Raw genomic sequence first — 17,724 nt, 5'->3', positions numbered from 1 at the left:
GCCCACAGCTCCCGGACAAGCACCTTGGCCATCGTCGTGAAGGGAGCGATATATCCCAGTGGGTCGTACTGGCTCGCTAGAGTGCTGTATATCGTTCTCATCGTGACGCGTTGGGGCTTGGCAGGCTTATTGCGATAGCGTAGAGTGTCGGTCTGGAACTGCCAGATAAGTCCGAGCGTCATCTCCTGAGCATCATCTGGTGAGTGAGAGACCCAAGCCTCGCTGCTGGTCGAGGTGGCCCCCTCCGGGAGGTCTCTGATGACTTGCGGGTCGTTGCTGGCCCACTGGCAGATCTCAAATCCACCCTCCTGGAGATGAGCACGCAGGTCCTGGACTAGCTGGCGGGCTTCCGTGGCTGTCTTCGAACTGTGGAGGCAGTTGTCCACGTAAAAGCTCTTATGGACGGCGTCAAACACTCCAGGAGGTGCCGTCTCCTGCGCGGCGTGAGTCTGTAGCGCATAGGTGGCGCAACAGGGGCTGCAGGTTGTCCCGAAGGGTAGCACCTCCCACTGGTAGATAGAGGGGTCGGGGTCGCTCGGGTCCTCTCTCCAGAGAAACCTCATGAGTGGCTTGTCTTCCTCCAACATCCTGACCTGGTGAAACATTCGCTTAATGTCACCACTGACTGCGATCGGCTGCTGACGGAATCGCACCAGAACTCCCAAGAGGGCTGGGGTCAAGGTTGGACCAGGGAGAAGATAGTGGTTGAGGTTGAGCTTCCCCACCTGGTAGCTACAGTTGAAGACCACTCGGTTCTTCCCGTTGTGGTGAACATTGTGGTGCGGGAGGTACCAAGACTCGGCACTCTGGTTCGCCTCGGCTGGCTCAAGCTTCTTCACCAGACCGGACTCCGTCAGTTTCTTCATCTCCGCTCTGTAAGAAGCAGCAAGGACCTCGTCCTTCCTCATACGCTTCTCAGTGCTGGTCAGACACTGTAGGACGGTTCGAGGGGATACTCGAAACTCTGGCATGAGTTCTCTTCGGAGTAGTGGTGTGACGTATCTCTTCACGCCCTGGACTTCGATACGCACTGTCTTTGCTTTAAGGAGGTCTATGGCGTAGACGTCCTCCTTTGACCGTACGTAGAGCTTCTCATTCTTGTAGGGCGCAACGTCTAGCGTCCACAGCTTCTGGACGTTGTCTAGTAGCGCCGCATTCATGGAGTCCACACTGGTGTGAAGGCAGTTGATGGTCTGCACTTCTTCGGTTCGGACATGGAGGGATGACGTGGCTCTCCCGTCTCTATCTCTCCACTCGGTAGCGCCTTGGAGGGCCCACCCAAGCGCAGTCTTAACAGCCATCGGGCAGCCTCGTGGTCCTCTCAGCGGAGGACGGAGCGACACGATCAGTGCAGCGTTGTCCGAGCCGATGAGAAGGGTTGGCTCCGCTCCTTCTATCGGATGTAGGTCTATTCGCCGGAGGTGGGAATATCTTGCGCGTAATCTCTCCAGGGGGTAGTCGTAGCGGGAGAGCGCTAGCTGGTCTGCGGTGAAGACATTCTGAAGCCGATATCTGTCCGACGGCCGCCCCGCCGGGGAGATAGAGAAGTTGATTCTCGCCCCGGTGACCTCTTTAAGGTCGCGACGTATCGTGCGCAGAGTCAGCTTCTCCTCAGTCCCTTGGAGCCCCAACTGGCGCACTGCCTCCTGGAGAAGGATGGTCCGTTCCGACCCGTCGTCTAGAACGGCGTACGTGTCGTACACAGCGTTGTTGTGGTGCAGTCGGACCTTCACCACCTTCAGTAGGACCTTGGAGCCGCTGCTCTGGGTTGGGTCTAGATAGTAGACAGGTGTTTCCTCTTCCGGTGCGCTACCGGACCTAGGGCTTCTGGTGCCCTCCGTGGACCTGGCGAGGGAGACCTCGTGTAGGATGTTGAGGTGGACCTCCTCACAGCGGTTGCACTTTCTCCTCAAGGTGCAGTTCTTAGCCAGATGGTCGCGCCCACAGTTCCAGCACCTCTTGTTCTCCTCGAGCCACCTCTGCTTGGCCTCGGTACTCAGGTTGTTGAAGTCACTGCACTCATTGAACCAGTGCTCGCTGGTGCAGTACGGACATGGCGGTGGACCTCTCCGTCCCTTTTGAGGGGGTTGAGAGGAATCCTTTCCCTCAGGTCGGGCTTTCCTCTCTCTCCGAGGCTCCTCCTCCGTGTGCAGCACTCCTACTGGGCGTCCTCTGTTCGAGCTCGGCTTGTCCCAGCGGTCTCCCTTCTCCCTCTCCTTCTTCGGCTCAGCGTAACCCATGGCGTCTACGTTGGTGTCATGCACTTCCTCCAGTAGGAACTCCGCGAAGGCCGCCATGCTCAGACCCAACTTCCCGGGGTTACGAACGCGCTGCTGTCGCCGGAACCTCTCCTGCCGGAAGCGGGGGATCTTGCGGAGCAGCCGCTCTACGTTGGAGGTGCTGTTGATCTCGCTGGCGCCAGCTGGGCCCTGCGTCTTCAGCATTCCAACCAAGGTGTGCACGCGGAGCGCGAAGTCATCTAGCGCCCGTTCATCCTTGATGGGGGCCTGCTGTTCGAGGGCTTGCAGTTCAGCAAGGGCGTGGTTCCAGGGACGACCGTAGCGGGCATCCAAGTCGGCGAGCGCTCTGGTGTAAGGTGTCGGTGCGGAGGCATGGGCCAGAACCATGTTGTGGGCTCTGGGGTTCCTCACATGCTGAAGGAGAATCGCATATTTGTAGGACTCTGAGCAGGAGTCGTCCAAGAGCGTGTCTAGGCAGATGCGTAGTTCCACATACTGGCTCCTGTCCTCGTCCTTGAAGAAGGGGAACTTGGGTCCCTCCACCTGGGGAAACATCCTGTAGTGGATGATCGGGGCTGGAGTGACGGTCTGGGTGTCCGGCCTGCATGCCTCTTGGTTCACTGGAGGACCTAGGGGTGTGCTATGCTCTTGGGGAATGGCTCCCCTCCCGGGCAGCGACGCTGGCTCCCTCTGGGCCGCGTAGCGGTCGGGTCCCTGGTCCTCTTCTTTCCAGGTGGTCAGCTGGGCCTGTAGTTGGACAGTCATGGCGGGGGTCATGGAGCCATCGGCGGGGGGTTCAGGAGATGGCACTCGAGAGGGCCGTGCGGATGATGCTCTGGAGCTACGGGCCGACGGAGCTCTGCTGATGCACACGTCGCGCATGGTCTGCATCATTTCCTCCATCTTCTCCGCGTGCAGTTGCTCTCTCGCCATCTGCCTCTCCGCCGCGCGTTCCGCCCCCTCCATCTGGAGGCGCTCGCGCTCGAACTGGCTGCGTTCCCTCTCTAACGCCTCCTGGCGCTGTCTCTCCGCCGCACGTTCCGCTTCGTTCATCTGGAGGCGTTCACGTTCTAGCGCCTCCTGGCGCTGCCTCTCCGCCGCGCGTTCCGCCCCCTCCATCTGGAGGCGATCGCGCTCCATCTGGAGGCGTTCACGTTCTAGCGCCTCCTGGCGCTGCCTCTCCGCCGCGCGTTCCGCCCCCTCCATCTGGAGGCGGTCGCGCTCCATCTGGAGGCGTTCACGTTCTAGCGCCTCCTGGCGCTGCCTCTCCGCCGCGCGTTCCGCCCCCTCCATCTGGAGGCGTTCACGCTCGAACTGGAGGCGTTCCCGCTCTAACGCCATCTCGGCCTGTTGGCGCATACATTCTGACAGCGCGGCACTACTCCCTCTGGAGTGCAGGCTATCCGCCCCAGAGGCAGAACTGCCCACGGAAACCCTGGACCGGGAGGAAGCCACTGAACGGCAGGAGCTAGGTCTCGAGCGCGCCGTACTGGGAGGCAGATCGTTAAGGCTGAGGCCCTCCCTCTTCCGCCCGCGGGCGCTGTCGGACCGGGCCTCTCCTTCCTGCTCTTCCGTTTCTACGGCGAAACCCTGCTGTTCTGCCATCTCATCCTCAGGCTGGTGATCTTTGATGGCTGTCTCGGTGCTAGCCACCCGCGCGCCGGCGGACACCTCGGCCTCTCCGACCACTGTATCCCGTGGAGTGCGCTCCTCGCTACCACTCAGTGAGCTTTCGAGCTCAAGCTCATACTCCTGTAACCTCGGAGGCAACCGCGGGACTCTCTGTGGTCGTGGCTCTGGCTCAGGGGGCGGAGAAGGGGGGGTAACTGTCTTGTCTGGTTGGCTGCGCTCAGCCATGCTATCACTACACAACCTATCCGGCTCGAAGGACCAATTGTAACCAGGGAGTAGCTAAAAGGACTGTAGAATTTAGGAAGGGCTGGTTATCTAACTAACTATGAGCTAAATAGGCAGTGCAGGAGGATACAGGCAGGGGGCGCCAGCAACCCTTTCGACTAGCAGTACTATCGTTAGCATTAGCATTAGCAGTAGCATTAGCATTAGCATTAGCATTAGCATTAGCATTAGCTACCAGACAACGAAACACACAGCAACGGTATCCAATATGAACAAACACATTTATTATACAAATTATAGATATATACCTCCCAAATATACTCCCTCCCCGCCGGCCACACACACACTCACTCACTCACTCCCAGTACCTGGCCTGGAAAAGGCTTAAAGTCCCGGACTGAGAATGAGCTCGTTGAGGCCTGGTTGGAGCTCACATGTGCTTTGAGTAAGGCAGCAGACGAAGGGGGGGGGGTGACGTAGCAACTCGAAGGGAAAGGGGCTTCTTCGAAGTCCACAACGAGGTGTAAAGGGCTCAGGTCCGGGGTCCACGGTGGAGCTCCGGTGGAGTCAGCGGTCGGTCGCAATCCACGCGTGGAGGCGACGGCTCTGTCCAGTTTGGCGTCTCGCTTGGTCCAACGTTCGCAGCCGGCTGCTGGCAAGGCTGGCTAACGGGGACACAGCTAAACGGGCTATCACAGTTGTGAACTCAATAATCACTTGGCGTCTTCAGCTTCAGCACGGTGTGCGTTTTCCTGACTCCGCCATCTTAGGTCGACTTCTCGTTACTTCTCTCTCGTTACTCTCTCTCGTTACTCTCATCACTCGGATCCTCGTCACACACTGACGCACAGAGCGCTTCCGTCCCTATATATATCAACCGGACACAGCATCCGGGTCACGGACACACCCCGGATATACCACGTCATTAAACATATACATAAACATTTCAATAACAATACATACACCTTCATAAACGTACAGGAATAGTATAGAAAATAATAAAGGAAATAACAGGGCAAAATAGGGCTGATTTGGGGAAACTAAACTGGCTCTAAATTGTGGGCCTTCATAACAATAGCAATGACAATAAAGACCATTAATTCATTCATTCATTCATTCATTCAATAGTACAGGTAAGACAGGATACACTAGTGGTGCAACTAGTGATAATAGATAGTTCAGTAGTAAAGTGGCTGTGAGCTTAATGTTTCCACAGTCCGTACTGGGAAGATAGTCAACTGTCTCCAGTGGGGTTGTTCATGAGCCTGGTCGCCTGGGGGCAGTAGCTGTTGGTTACCCTGGGGGCAGTATAGCTGTTGGTTACCCTGGGGGCAGTATAGCTGTTGGTTAGCCTGGGGGCAGTAGCTGTTGGTTAGCCTGGGGGCAGTAGCTGTTGGTTAGCCTGGGGGCAGTAGCTGTTGGTTAGCCTGGGGGCAGTAGCTGTTGGTTAGCCTGGGGGCAGTAGCTGTTGGTTAGCCTGGGGGCAGTAGCTGTTGGTTAGTCTCTGAGTTTTGGCCCTGAGGCTCCAGAGACGCCTTTTGGACGGAATCGGTTCAAACAAGCTGTGCTTGGGGTGGCTGGGATCTTTGGTGATCCTCCAGGCTTTGCTGACACACCGTTTGTCGCTTACATCCAGTGATGCGCTTGGCTGTCCGCACCACCCTCTGTAGCGCTCTGTGGTGGAGGGCAGTGAGGTCGCCACGCCAGGCCGTGATGCACCCAGTCAGTATACTTTTGGTTTTGTATCTGTAGAAGGACCTCCTGTAACCAAAATAAAAAAAGAGCAAAGGGAGGCCCTACCCAGTATTAGTATAGTTTATACTTTTGGTTTTGTATTTGGTTTTGTATCTGTGGAAGGATCTCCTGTAACCCCCCCAAAAAAGAGCAAAGGGAGGCCCTACCCAGTATTAGTATAGTGTTCCTTCCTAATAAAGTGTTGAGTGAGTGTATGTATGGCTGAATGATACAGTTTATGTGTGAAGGTTTCACTGCATCTCTCAAAAAGAAAATAATGGCTTGCATAAATATCTCTACTTTACTTTTTGATGTGCAAAGGGAGCACCATTACAGTCTTTATACAGCTCTATAAGTATTTTGTAATAAATACATACATTAAACATAATAATCAGAATCAGAATAATAATAATAACAACAATAATAATAATAACACCAATAATCATACTCACAATCACAATCATAATACTTATTTGAAGTTCCTCCAGTATTTTCTTCTTCTTCTTCTTCTTCTTCTTTTTATTTGATTGGCGGTTGGCAACCAGCTTAAGGTGCATTACCGCCACCTACTGGACTGTGTGGCGCATTACCACCTCCAGTATTTTTGTGCTAGTCGTTCAGCTCCATATGTCCCGCATGAGTCGCCGTAGCAAATATATAAAGTCTGCGTCAACGGAAGTTCCGCCCCTTTCATCCCCTCTCTGGCGGCTGTGTGAGTTGCATATTTCCTACATAACCGAATGGCATTTTTAAATCATCAACCATCCTTTATACAATCGTCGCTTATGTCCCCAACATTCAATTCATTATGATCCGACTATGTTACCCAACAGATTAGACTAGGTATTTGTCATCCAACTGTTTGTTTTAATGTTATTATCGGTGTTGTGTCTCCCGTGTCTCTAGGTGTCAGTCTTCAGAAAAGGCAAGATGGTGAGAAGCGTTTTATTCATCGCAAACAAACAAGCTGTGCGCGGTTGGTTTCGTGTTGCTCATATACCCGAGTGGGATTTGTTAATGAACACAACGTCCTAGTTGTCATTGGTGAAGTTAAATACCATCCGTAGTGTGTAACTAGCTAGTTAGCTAAACAACTGTTACTGGCAGGCGGGTGTTTGGGCCTTTGCTGTTTAGCAGACTAGCTGGTGTGATTTGGCGTGTAGCTTGGTTGTTTCATGGTGGTTTGTGAAGCTGCCCTGACCTCTACCTTGGTTAGGTACATTAGTACATTCTTGGATCCTGAAGTGTTTTGGACCAAACGGTCCGCTCGTACTGTTAGCTTAGCATAAGCTTATGGTTGCAGACAGACATGCTACCTCCCTGCTAGTTGTCTGAACATCTCAGGCTGTTCTGTGCCCGTGATGCATTTAGGAAATATTGGAAATATGACTTAAGGCATAATTTTAAGAAGGTGACGACATGTAGTTTAAGGACATAAGAAAAAGGCAAATTACTCAATCCCTGAAAGAAAAAGTCTTACGTCCTTATAACTACACTACGTTGTGTGTCACTGGTGTGATGATCAAGTGGTTTGTCTGAAGTCATGCAAGATGTCCAAACATAGCAGGCTACTCTGTGCCTGTCGTGCATTTCATCCTTGCTAGAACAAGGATGGGCCTAGTGCTAGGTTTCGATATATCCAGAAACTTTAGTTCCACCGGTCCACTGACAACCAAAACGCATGTTTAGTGTCTGCTGTGAGTGCTGTCATGTGTATCTTAGCTATGTATCGTGTGATGTGCACGAGTTAATGTGTTGGAGAAGGAGCTCTTACCATAACCAAGTCATGTCTAACCCAGTTGAATACTTATATACACCCCTCTGTCTTTCAGCCACGAAAGATTGAAGAAATCAAAGATTTCCTGCTCACAGCCAGGAGGAAGGATGCCAAGTGTAAGTGTCGCCTCCTTGTTTTGCTCTCACCTGCAGTCTCTCTCCCAGGTGGTGTATGGACTGCAAAGACGCCCCTGTGATGAAGCTAACATACTTGATTGTTTCTTTTTTTTCTATGGTGACTATTTAGGCCTGTTCACCCACATAGTATTCAGCTAGTAGAATCACCCATAGCACTTTGGACTCACTCAACAGGTGAATGTGTGGGGCTTTACATTAACATTTTTGGCATATAGCGGACGCCTGATCCCAAAGCGACTTAAAATCGATACGTTTGACTAAGCAAGTGAATCATCAATCCACCAGTCGTAGCAGGAAGAGTAATCTAGCTCAGGCCAGGGGCCATTGGCAGTGGTCGTGATGGAAGAAGGAATTGCAGCATCCAAACGGTCCGCTCATACTGTTAGCTTAGCATAAGCTTATGGTTGCAGACAGACATGCTACCTCCCTGCTAGTTGTCTGAACATCTCAGGCTGTCCTGTGCCCGTGATGCATTTAGGAAATATTGGAAATATGACTTAAGGCATAATTTTAAGAAGGTGACGACATGTAGTTAAAGGACATAAGAAAAAGGCAAATGACTCAATCCCTGAAAGAAAAGTCTTACGTCCTCCTTATAACTACACTACGTTGTGTGTCACTAGTGTGATGATCAAGTAGTTTGTCTGAAGTCATGCAAGATGTCCAAACATAGCAGGCTACTCTGTGCCTGTCGTGCATTTCATCCTTGCTAGAACAAGGATGGGCCTAGTGCTAGGTTTCGATATATCCAGAAACTTTAGTTCCACCGGTCCACTGACAACCAAAAACGCATGTTAGTGTCTGCTGTGAGTGCTGTCATGTGTATCTTAGCTATGTATCGTGTGATGTGCACGAGTTAATGTGTTGTAGAAGGAGTTCTTACCATAACAAAGTCATGCAGCAACGGCTCGCTCCTGCAGATTCTTCCTCTACAACATCAGAAGGATACGACCATTCCTTACCAGAGAGGCAGCGCAACTCTTGACCCAGGCACTGGTCATCTCCCGCCTGGATTACTGCAATGTACTCCTGGCTGGGCTCCCCGCTTCAGCCATTAGACCTCTGCAGCTCATACCCGGCTGGTATTCAACCTCCCCAAATACTCGCATGTCACCCCTCTCCTTCGCACCCTGCACTGGCTCCCGATAGCAGCTCGCATCAGATTCAAGACTCTGGTGCTTGCATACCAGGCAGCTAAAGGGACAGCCCCTGCCTACCTGAAGGAAATGGTAACCCCCCAAACCCCTGCCCGCTCACTCCGCTCCTCCACTTCGGCTGGCCGACTGGCCCCACCTCCTCTACACAGCAGTCGGGCTGCCCGATCACGTCTCTTCACAACACTGGCTCCCCGCTGGTGGAATGAGCTCCCCACGGCCGTCAGAACGGCTGAGTCACTACCCATCTTCCGTCGTAGACTGAAGACCCATCTCTTCAGGTTACATCTTAACTGCTCCTCCTGAGACATCTTCTGACCCTTACCACTACGTCTCCTAAAGACACCCGCTTTCCCCTCTACTGTGTCCCTAAGAACTTCTATTGCCCCCTTGTACTGTTTCTCAGTTTCTCCCGAAAAAAAAAGTTTTAGTAGAAGGCGATAGGGAGAAGGTTTTTTCTTCTATCAGTGGCCCCGGCCCGAGCTAGATTACTCTTCCTGCAACGAATGGTGGATTGCTGATTCACATGCTTAGTATTCAAATGTATTGATTGTAAGTTGCTTTGGAATAAGGCGTCTGCTAAATGCCAAAAATGTAAGGAAGAAACAAAGACATTTTTCTAATGGTGTCGTTGCTTTCCCTTCCAGCCGTGAAGATCAAGAAGAACAAGGACAATGTCAAATTCAAGGTGCGCTGCAGCCGGTACCTGTACACCCTGGTCATCACAGACAAGGAGAAGGCCGAGAAGCTGAAGCAGTCCCTGCCCCCAGGTGAGTCACCTGGCGCACTGAACATCTCATTCACAGCTGGATGTCTGCATGTTCCATGGCAGAAATGCACAACTCGGGCTCGACATTTGCAGTCCTGGGGGGTGTTCCATCAAGTTGCATTTGTATTAGTCTCGAGAGACTTGTGAAGAATAAGCCAAGATTTTCTTTAGTGACATTGATGGAATACCCCCCTGCTGTTGTCTCCCTGACTTAACTGATACATTTGTGGTGTGTGGTTGTACACACCTGGCCTAGCCAGTTTGACTCTTTCCAGCTAAAAGGCAAGTCAAAAACCAGTATGGACTGTGGATTGAGGGGGTGGTTGTGTGTATCTGTGCTGTTGTCGTTTTAATGATTGATGTCAAAGCTTGAATGTCCCCATCGCCACCCACATCGTGACCTTCTTAAAATAATGGCCTACGTCACTTTTGAGCAAAATGATGGTTTTGCCTGAATATCATATTCTAGATTTAAGTTTCAGTTGATTTTTTATTTTATTTTTTGCTTGGAAATATGACTTAAGGCATAATTTTAAGAAGGTGACGACATGTAGTTAAAGGACATAGGAAAAGGCAAATTACTCTATCCCTGAAAGAGTCTTATATAAGTCTTACGTCCTTATAACTACACTACGTTGTGTGTCACTAGTGTGATCAGGTAGTTTGTCTGAAGTCATGCAACATGTCCAAACATAGCAGGCTACTCTGTGCCTGTCGTGCATTTCATGCTTGCTAGAATAAGGATGGGCCTAGTGCTTGGTTTCGGTTTCTACAGAAACTCGAGTTCCACCGGTCCACTGACAAACACATGCTAGTGAAGGGACTCTGACAAACGACACGCTAGTGAAGGACTCCTTCAAGTGGTCAATAATGAGATCAGATGATGGCCCTTCACTAGTTTGTGGTACATGATGCGTCAATGTCACGTTTTTTAACATTTTCTGAGTGGAAAGGGTGGAATTGCTGTTTGAGTCATGCAGATTGGCCATTTAATTCTCTCCATTAATACAAAATGCTACTGTGACACAAGATCTGCTGCTTTGGTCAGAAAGCTTGGTCAGTGTGTTAGTGTGGGTCAGTGTGTGTTAGTCAGTGTGCAGGTCATGTTGTGATGTTTCTAACCCAAACCTGTCTTCCTCTTCTCCCTCCTGTCTTCCCCTGTCGTCTCCAGGCTTGGCTGTGAAGGAGCTGAAGTAGGACCATCCTTGTGTACAGAAAATAATTGTAATAAAAATGGGGAAAACAGATCTATTTGTCATGCCTGTTATGTTGCTTAAATGTACCACAAGTAAATGCACTATTGGAGATTTAAGTTCTTTTTGGCTCATTTATTGGATGGAGGAAGGAGATGTCACCAATGAAAGTGTGCCTATTTAATCCATTGCTTGTTTGGCTCTTGACAATGAAAATATAGGTTCTAGGGACCTAGAAGAATATGAATAATAATTTATGCAAATGGTTACTTTCTGTCTGACCAGGTGAGTTGAAGCTGGATATTCCTTATGATTCAGGGGGAAATCCACAAGTTCAGTCCTTAAGTGTTACCCTCTGGTTAACCTGGTACAGTTGTTCAAAACATTTGATCTGGATCAGAATGATCCTGATTCTTTTCTCTGATCCAGCAACAGCTGGCTGTTCTCCCCAATACAACTCAAAATCAGCCAGAGCTGATCCTGGGTAGCAGAAAAGAATCAGGATAATTTTCAACCAGATTAAAAGTTTTGAACAACTGCCCTGGCTGTTTCAGTGTAATCCTGGAATAACAGGGACTCAACCCTGGCCTTAATGGGAGTTCATCTGCATAGTAAAGAATTGTTTTGTGTCACGGGGCTGCAAGGTGTAGATAGCTCTTGCTGTCCATTTTTGGCAGTCTTTCTATTGGTTTAGGCCAAGTTTGATGTGTTGGTCCACCAGACCTTCATAATTTTGGCAGAAGTTTCTGGGAACGAGACTGCCCTTTCATAAGCTATAAACAATTCTACTGTAGTCAAATGCAGCATTGCAACATAACCACATGAGTAGACAATGATTAGTGTCATACTAGGTATCGCCACTAGGTGTCAGACTTGGGCTCACAATGAACGGAGTTAATTTCAGGCCAAACGTTGGTGTACCGGTATAGTTCCTATTGTCCCTTGAATGGTTTCTATACGCATTTGATTATTGTATTTTGAGTTGTATAAAGCCACTGCTCCCCCACATGCCTCTGCCTGCTCCAGGTAGTCCTCTGGGGGTCTCTAGTGGGCCAGGAAGCAACACTGTCTGGGTCCCATCTATTAATGCTTTCTCTCTCTCCGTTGTATTGTCGGCTATTCTTGTTGGGTATGGACCACGAAAACAATTCTGAGTTTAAGACTATTTACAGGTATACAAAATATGAGAGCTGGTTGCTGGTCTGGTGGTCAGAGAGAAGAGCGCTGGTGATCAGAGAGAGGAGAGAGAGAGGGGGCTCGGGCCCACTCCCTTATTTATAAACAAGGGCCTATCACCTTTACTGTATGGATGCTTGTGTGAAAAGTAGGAGACCCCAAAATGATGTCACCCTGGCCTAAAAGTCATTCCAGGTTAAAGTTCAGGGCAGATTCACAGGAAGTCATCCTAACATGCCCATATATGGACAGCACTTCCTGGGGCAAAAACATGGCCCTTGAGACAAAGGATGTGTTTACAAGGTGTCATAAACTCCCTTTGTCAGGAGACATCCCTTCATAGCATACACAGTCCATGCATGTGTGTGTTTAAGTAAAATATACTACAGTATCTATCTGTATGATTTCCATAATACGTTAGTCCAGCACTGAAATATTCAAATATTAGATTTGATTTATTGGGTATTACACTAAATAAATTAATATAAAGTGAATGTACATGAGATTAATTTCAATAGTATGTGTAAAATTATGATATGTACAGAATTGAACTCACATATTTTAATTTCCAATTGAATCTGTGTTCTCTATCTAACTGCTACCACATATAAATGCCCTCTCTGTTGTATCTGTATGAAAAATGTGTCCAGTACTGAAATATTCAGATCATCACTGATATATTACTGTATATTGCATTTTATCAAGATTGATGAAGACAATGGCAAGGCAGAACAATACACAGATATACATAAACTCACCATTGGTACTTGTATATTACACTTTATCAAGATTGATAAGGACAACAACGGGGCAGAATAATAGAAACGCATCGCAGCATTTTGTAAGTGCTTTCTTTCTTTTCCCATTAGAGGGCAGTGTCTCAACGCCTATCACACCCTACACACGAGGCCCGTGTGAACTGGGATCTTCATAAATACACTTATGCGAATTGGAAAGTTTTCAATGTCTTATGTTCAGAATAAGTCCTACATGGGAAGTTGCCGCGGGGATCAAATCCAGTATTTCACTTTCACTCTCACTCACCGCGATGTTCGGCTCTGCACCCGGTGTTCTCTAAGTCTCTCTAGACGAGAGCAGCGCTTGAATACAGTTGCAGTAATTGTATTTATTTATTATTTTGTATGTATTTTTGTATGCTATGTAAAGCACTTTGAATCGCCCCTGTTGTATGAAATGTGCTCTATAAATAAACGTGCCTTGCCTTGTCTAATACAATGTCTCCGGTCTCGTCCCGTGCCCCCCTTATCTCTGCGCGCTCCCGTGCGGCACCGTGCGCTACTCCGTGCGGCTCCCACCCCCCCGGGCCGACCGACGGGAGGATGGACCATCACGGCTGTGGCGGAGAGGGACTGACGGGGCACCACGGACACCGCGTGTTCCTCCCATCGCCCATTCACAGATAATTAGGATGCTTTGCTCGAAACGAAAACACCACCCCTCCGCTTGTCTTTGGTGCGAATAAACCGTTTTTAACAGATCAGTATGCGTTCCCATAATATAGATGATTATTGTATTGCTTTGTACGGGATGAGACGGGACTAAGGAAGACCACCGGGCTCTCCGCTCACAAAGAACTGAGACAATAAGTGTGTTTCTGTCTCTCCGGGTGGGTACAGGCTGATTTAACTAGGGCAACGATGTCTTCCGCACGGGTAGACTACATCGCTCCGTGGTGGACTTATTGGCTTCATAATTTCCCTCACATCAACCTGAGGTTTCAGCCCATCGACAACACCTTCCACCCCGAAGAGGAGAACTACCAGCAGGTCAGTGGCTTGACTTGACCCATGCAGGGTCTCAGAAGTGGCTGGGGTTTGAAGAGGGGGTCTGGGGGTCTGATGCTTGTGGCCACACAATGGTCCATGGAGATGTAAAGAATACCACTTACATGATATTTCAAACATTGTAAACCACACCATGAATAGTTGTCTTGTGTCATAATCTGACTTTCTTTTTTTGTAGTGTTTGTTCCAATAAGGTGCAGTTATTATTGCCTACTTGTGATTTCAAACAGCCTATATTTAAAAACAACCCCAAAAAAAACAAAAATATACCTATAACGTATCCATGACCAACTCATAATTAGTACTGATTATACCTATACTCAGGACACTAAATCATATTGTTTTTCCACTGTATGATTTTTAATTGATTCATTTAATATTTTCTGCATTGTCATTCCGTCCATCCATAATAGCTTAATGTGTAATGGTTTTGTGGGCGTCCACATCCCCCCCCCCCCGCCCCACACACACACACACCCACACACACACACGCACACACGCACGCACACACACGCACGCACGCACACACACACACACACACACACACACACACACACACACACACACACACACAATGGGGCCGGGCCGGCCAGGCTCGTGGCTGGAACCACAACCCTCAGAGTCCACTGGACCGTCCAGGACCGTCTGGTGTCCACGCTGTCCGACCACTACGAGACAGCATACTGCACATTTCTGTTGTGGGGGGGCTAATCACATCGTACACAATGAGAGGGGATCTTTACTAAGCTGATCTCTTGTGGTTTTTAGCAGGCATCTGTTTTGCCTTTGGCTTAGCGTGCAGACAGGAATGCCGGAGATGGAGTCAGGCTGTGTCATGGGTTAGGGTCATTAGGGCTCCACACACTGTTCCCCCACACCTTCCCAGGGCCGACCCGGCACAAGACATTGTGTAGATGAACGGTTCCTCAGTTTCCACCCAGATCAGGGCTATTCAAATGAACATGTTTGGTTCAGTCATGGGTGTTTGGTTCGGTAATGTGATTCAGTAGGCGTCTCTATACTGTAAATGATTGGGACTTCAGCTTTTTTCCCATCGCTTTTCATTGCAGTGTGTGTAGGGAATGAGACATTCCTCCCACCAGGTCTGCTGGATGCAATTAGGTTGTTAATTTGTTATTTGCTCTGGGGGTGAAACCGTGTGTGTGTCTGTGTGTGTGTGTCTGCATGTGTGTGTGTGTGCGCATGTGTGTGTACGCACGTCTGTGTGTGTGTGTGTGTCTGTGTGTCTGCATGTGTGTGTGTGTGTGTGTGTCTGTGTCTGTGTGTGTGTGTCTGCATGTGTGTGTCTGTGTGTGCGCACGTGTGTGTACGCATGTCTGTGTGTGTGTGTGTGTGTGTGTGTGTCTGCATGTGTGTGTGTGTGTGCGTGCGTGTGTGTGTGTGTGTCTGTGTGTGCGCACGTGTGTGTACGCATGTCTGTGTGTGTGTGTGTGTGTGTCTGTGTGTCTGCATGTGTGTGTGTCTGTCTGTGTGTGTGTGTCTGCATGTGTGTGTCTGTGTGCACACGTGTGTGTATGCACGTCTGTGTGTGTGTGTGTCTGTGTGTGCGCACGTGTGTGTACGCATGTCTGTGTGTGTGTGTGTGTGTGTGTGTCTCTGTGTGTCTGCATGTGTGTGTGTGTGTGTCTGTCTGTCTGTGTGTGTGTGTCTGCATGTGTGTGTCTGTGTGCACACGTGTGTGTATGCACGTCTGTGTGTGTGTATGTATGTGTGTGCTCACGTGTGTGTACGCACGTCTGTGTGCGTGTGTGTGTGTGTGTGTGTGTGTGACTAACTAACTGCACAAGGGAAACACCACAGAAGGCAGAGGCGACCAGGAAATGGCACCTGACTATTAGAGAGGAGGTGATATGTGTTTTAAAGCTGCGTGCAGGAGGGTGCTGCGACTGTTGTGTTGCCTAATGAGGATTGTTTGAACAGTCATCAAGCTCTATGAATTATTGAGCCCGCTGTTGAGCTGCTGAATTATGAATGGTTGATATGCGTTAGTTTGGAGCATCTTCCTCTTGTTCTTGGAGGTGAGTCTCTTGCTGAATGGTCCACTGAGTTCTTTGGCAGAAGCGGTACTCTATCTACAGTACATTACTTCCACATCCGACACGGCCTTCCTTTTCACTGAGAGAGAAACTATAGCACTTTGGTGGAGGATGTATTCGTGTTAGGGAGATGGGAAAAGGAGAGAGATGTGTGTGTGTGTGTGTGTGTGTCTGTGTCTGTGTCTGTGTGTGTGTGTGTACACACGTGCGAGAGAGAGATGGAGGATAGAGAGATAGGGAGAGAGGATGTATTCGTGTTAGGGAGATGGGAAAAGGAGAGAGATGTGTGTGTGTGTGTGTGTGTGTGTGTGTGTGTGTGTCTGTGTGTGTGTGCGTGTGTGTACACGTGCGAGAGAGAGATGGAGGATAGAGAGATAGGGAGAGTGCTTGTTTCTGTAGCTCTCTACTCCGTTAGCTGTGACATGGAGAGGCTGAGCTGACGGGGGTGGGAAGAGAGGACCAAGGAACTACCATCAACTACTACTACTAGCGCAAAAGATAGCCAGGGGTGTGGAGCGAGGCACTAGGCTCAACTAGGCCCAACTATGAATGAATGAATGAATGAATGGTCTTTATTGTCATTGCTACAGTACAGGTACCAAACAACGACATTTAGGAGGGGTGGCTCCCCTGGTGTTAGGAAAGAAAAAAAAACACTTTAAAAAAAACACAAGAAGGGAAGGAGCTGGTTTACATAAATAAAGGCTATGTACACTATCCACTATACTATACTGTACAGCTAGACGACTAGGGTTGTCATATTGCACATAGTGTTATTGCACATTTATTTAAAGTGTCGCAGTTTGCAGGCTTGAAATGTACATATTTGTGCCTCAGCACTACACCAGATTTTTTCAGTCCAGCAGCTGCCATCAATCCGTCCAGACTGTCCAGGGCCCAGTAACTAACTAGGTTAGCCTGTCACGCTCTCTCATCACCATGATATAGGTCTTTACAAGCAAGCACTACCGCTAATGCTGCTATTCCAAGGCAATGACACAACACAAACATTGGGACGATGAGGCCTCCGATCCCCACAAGTCACGGTGGCGCTCGTACTTCCATACAGGACGGAATAGCTTAGTTTTTTTGTTCACTACACCAACCCAGCTCTCAGCTGTCCGACGGTGTTGATTTATCCCCGGTTTTACGGTGCGCATGTTATCACCAGCCTCCTTCTGGCCTCGGTGGCCTTTAATTCTAATCAGCTTAACCGCCCAAATGTGTTTGGATCCATGTAAAGGTCTACTACTCTAGCTGGCACCAAAGTGCAGTTGGCTGACACCAAGTGCATACTACTGTACCGTAAGCCAATAATGTGTCCTAGCTGAGTGGGATCCTAGTTGAATGAGCTGGTCTGTCTCCCGGAGTGTTGATGGGTCTACCTACCGCGGTGCTTATCGCCAAGCCGTTTGCATTCGTACGCCCATGTGTTTCAACAGTTTTAACATTAGGGTAGGCACCTGGGTACGAACACTTTGCTCGGCTGCCCTCGGACAGGCGGTTCAGGACCATGTTCGCAAGGACAAACAGACTGAAGCTCAGCTTCTACCCCAGGGCCATTCAGGCCCTGAACACAGCAAAGACCTAGGTTCTGGGCCTTGGACAGTCTGGACGGATTGATGGCAGCTACTAGATTGAAATCAAGTGCAACACTGAAACACAACTGTGAACATTTCAAACCTGCAAACTGCGACACTTTAAATGAATGTGCAATAACACTATGTGCAATATGACAACCCTCGGGTACATAAGGTTCAGAGATAGGAAATGTTAGAATAGGTATAGCATAGCATAGAGTACAGCACAGTGTTTTATTTGTATA

General features: G+C 49.2%; 2 protein-coding genes across 2 annotated transcripts in view; both read left to right on the top strand.

The window, feature by feature from the left end:
* Positions 1-6,517: 6,517 nt before the first annotated feature.
* Positions 6,518-10,915, top strand: rpl38 (ribosomal protein L38). The gene is made up of 5 exons (XM_080541552.1): positions 6,518-6,543; positions 6,738-6,764; positions 7,664-7,724; positions 9,547-9,669; positions 10,840-10,915. The coding sequence occupies exons 2-5, from the start codon at positions 6,762-6,764 to the stop codon at positions 10,863-10,865; spliced, it is 213 nt and encodes a 70-aa protein (XP_080397678.1). The 5' UTR covers positions 6,518-6,543; positions 6,738-6,761; the 3' UTR covers positions 10,866-10,915.
* A 2,780-nt stretch (positions 10,916-13,695) lies between these two features.
* The window catches only part of ttyh2 (tweety family member 2), a gene marked incomplete at both ends in the record, with an annotated part of 84,007 nt that continues 79,978 nt past the window's right edge, over positions 13,696-17,724 (top strand). The window contains 1 exon segment of the mRNA XM_080541550.1: positions 13,696-13,824. Coding sequence (XP_080397676.1) covers positions 13,696-13,824 — 129 coding nt within the window.

This window comes from Nansenia antarctica (assembly GCF_963989245.1).
Source record: "Nansenia antarctica genome assembly, chromosome: 11".
Taxonomy (NCBI): Eukaryota; Metazoa; Chordata; class Actinopteri; order Argentiniformes; family Microstomatidae; genus Nansenia; species Nansenia antarctica.
This window is presented reverse-complemented; position numbering and strand designations above follow the sequence as displayed.

Excerpts from the sequence above, each read along its gene's own strand:
- rpl38 (XM_080541552.1), top strand. Across the intron at positions 7,725-9,546 it reads CAGGAGGAAGGATGCCAAGT|CCGTGAAGATCAAGAAGAAC; the intron begins GTAAGTGTCGCC and ends TTTCCCTTCCAG. Across the intron at positions 9,670-10,839 it reads GAAGCAGTCCCTGCCCCCAG|GCTTGGCTGTGAAGGAGCTG; the intron begins GTGAGTCACCTG and ends TGTCGTCTCCAG.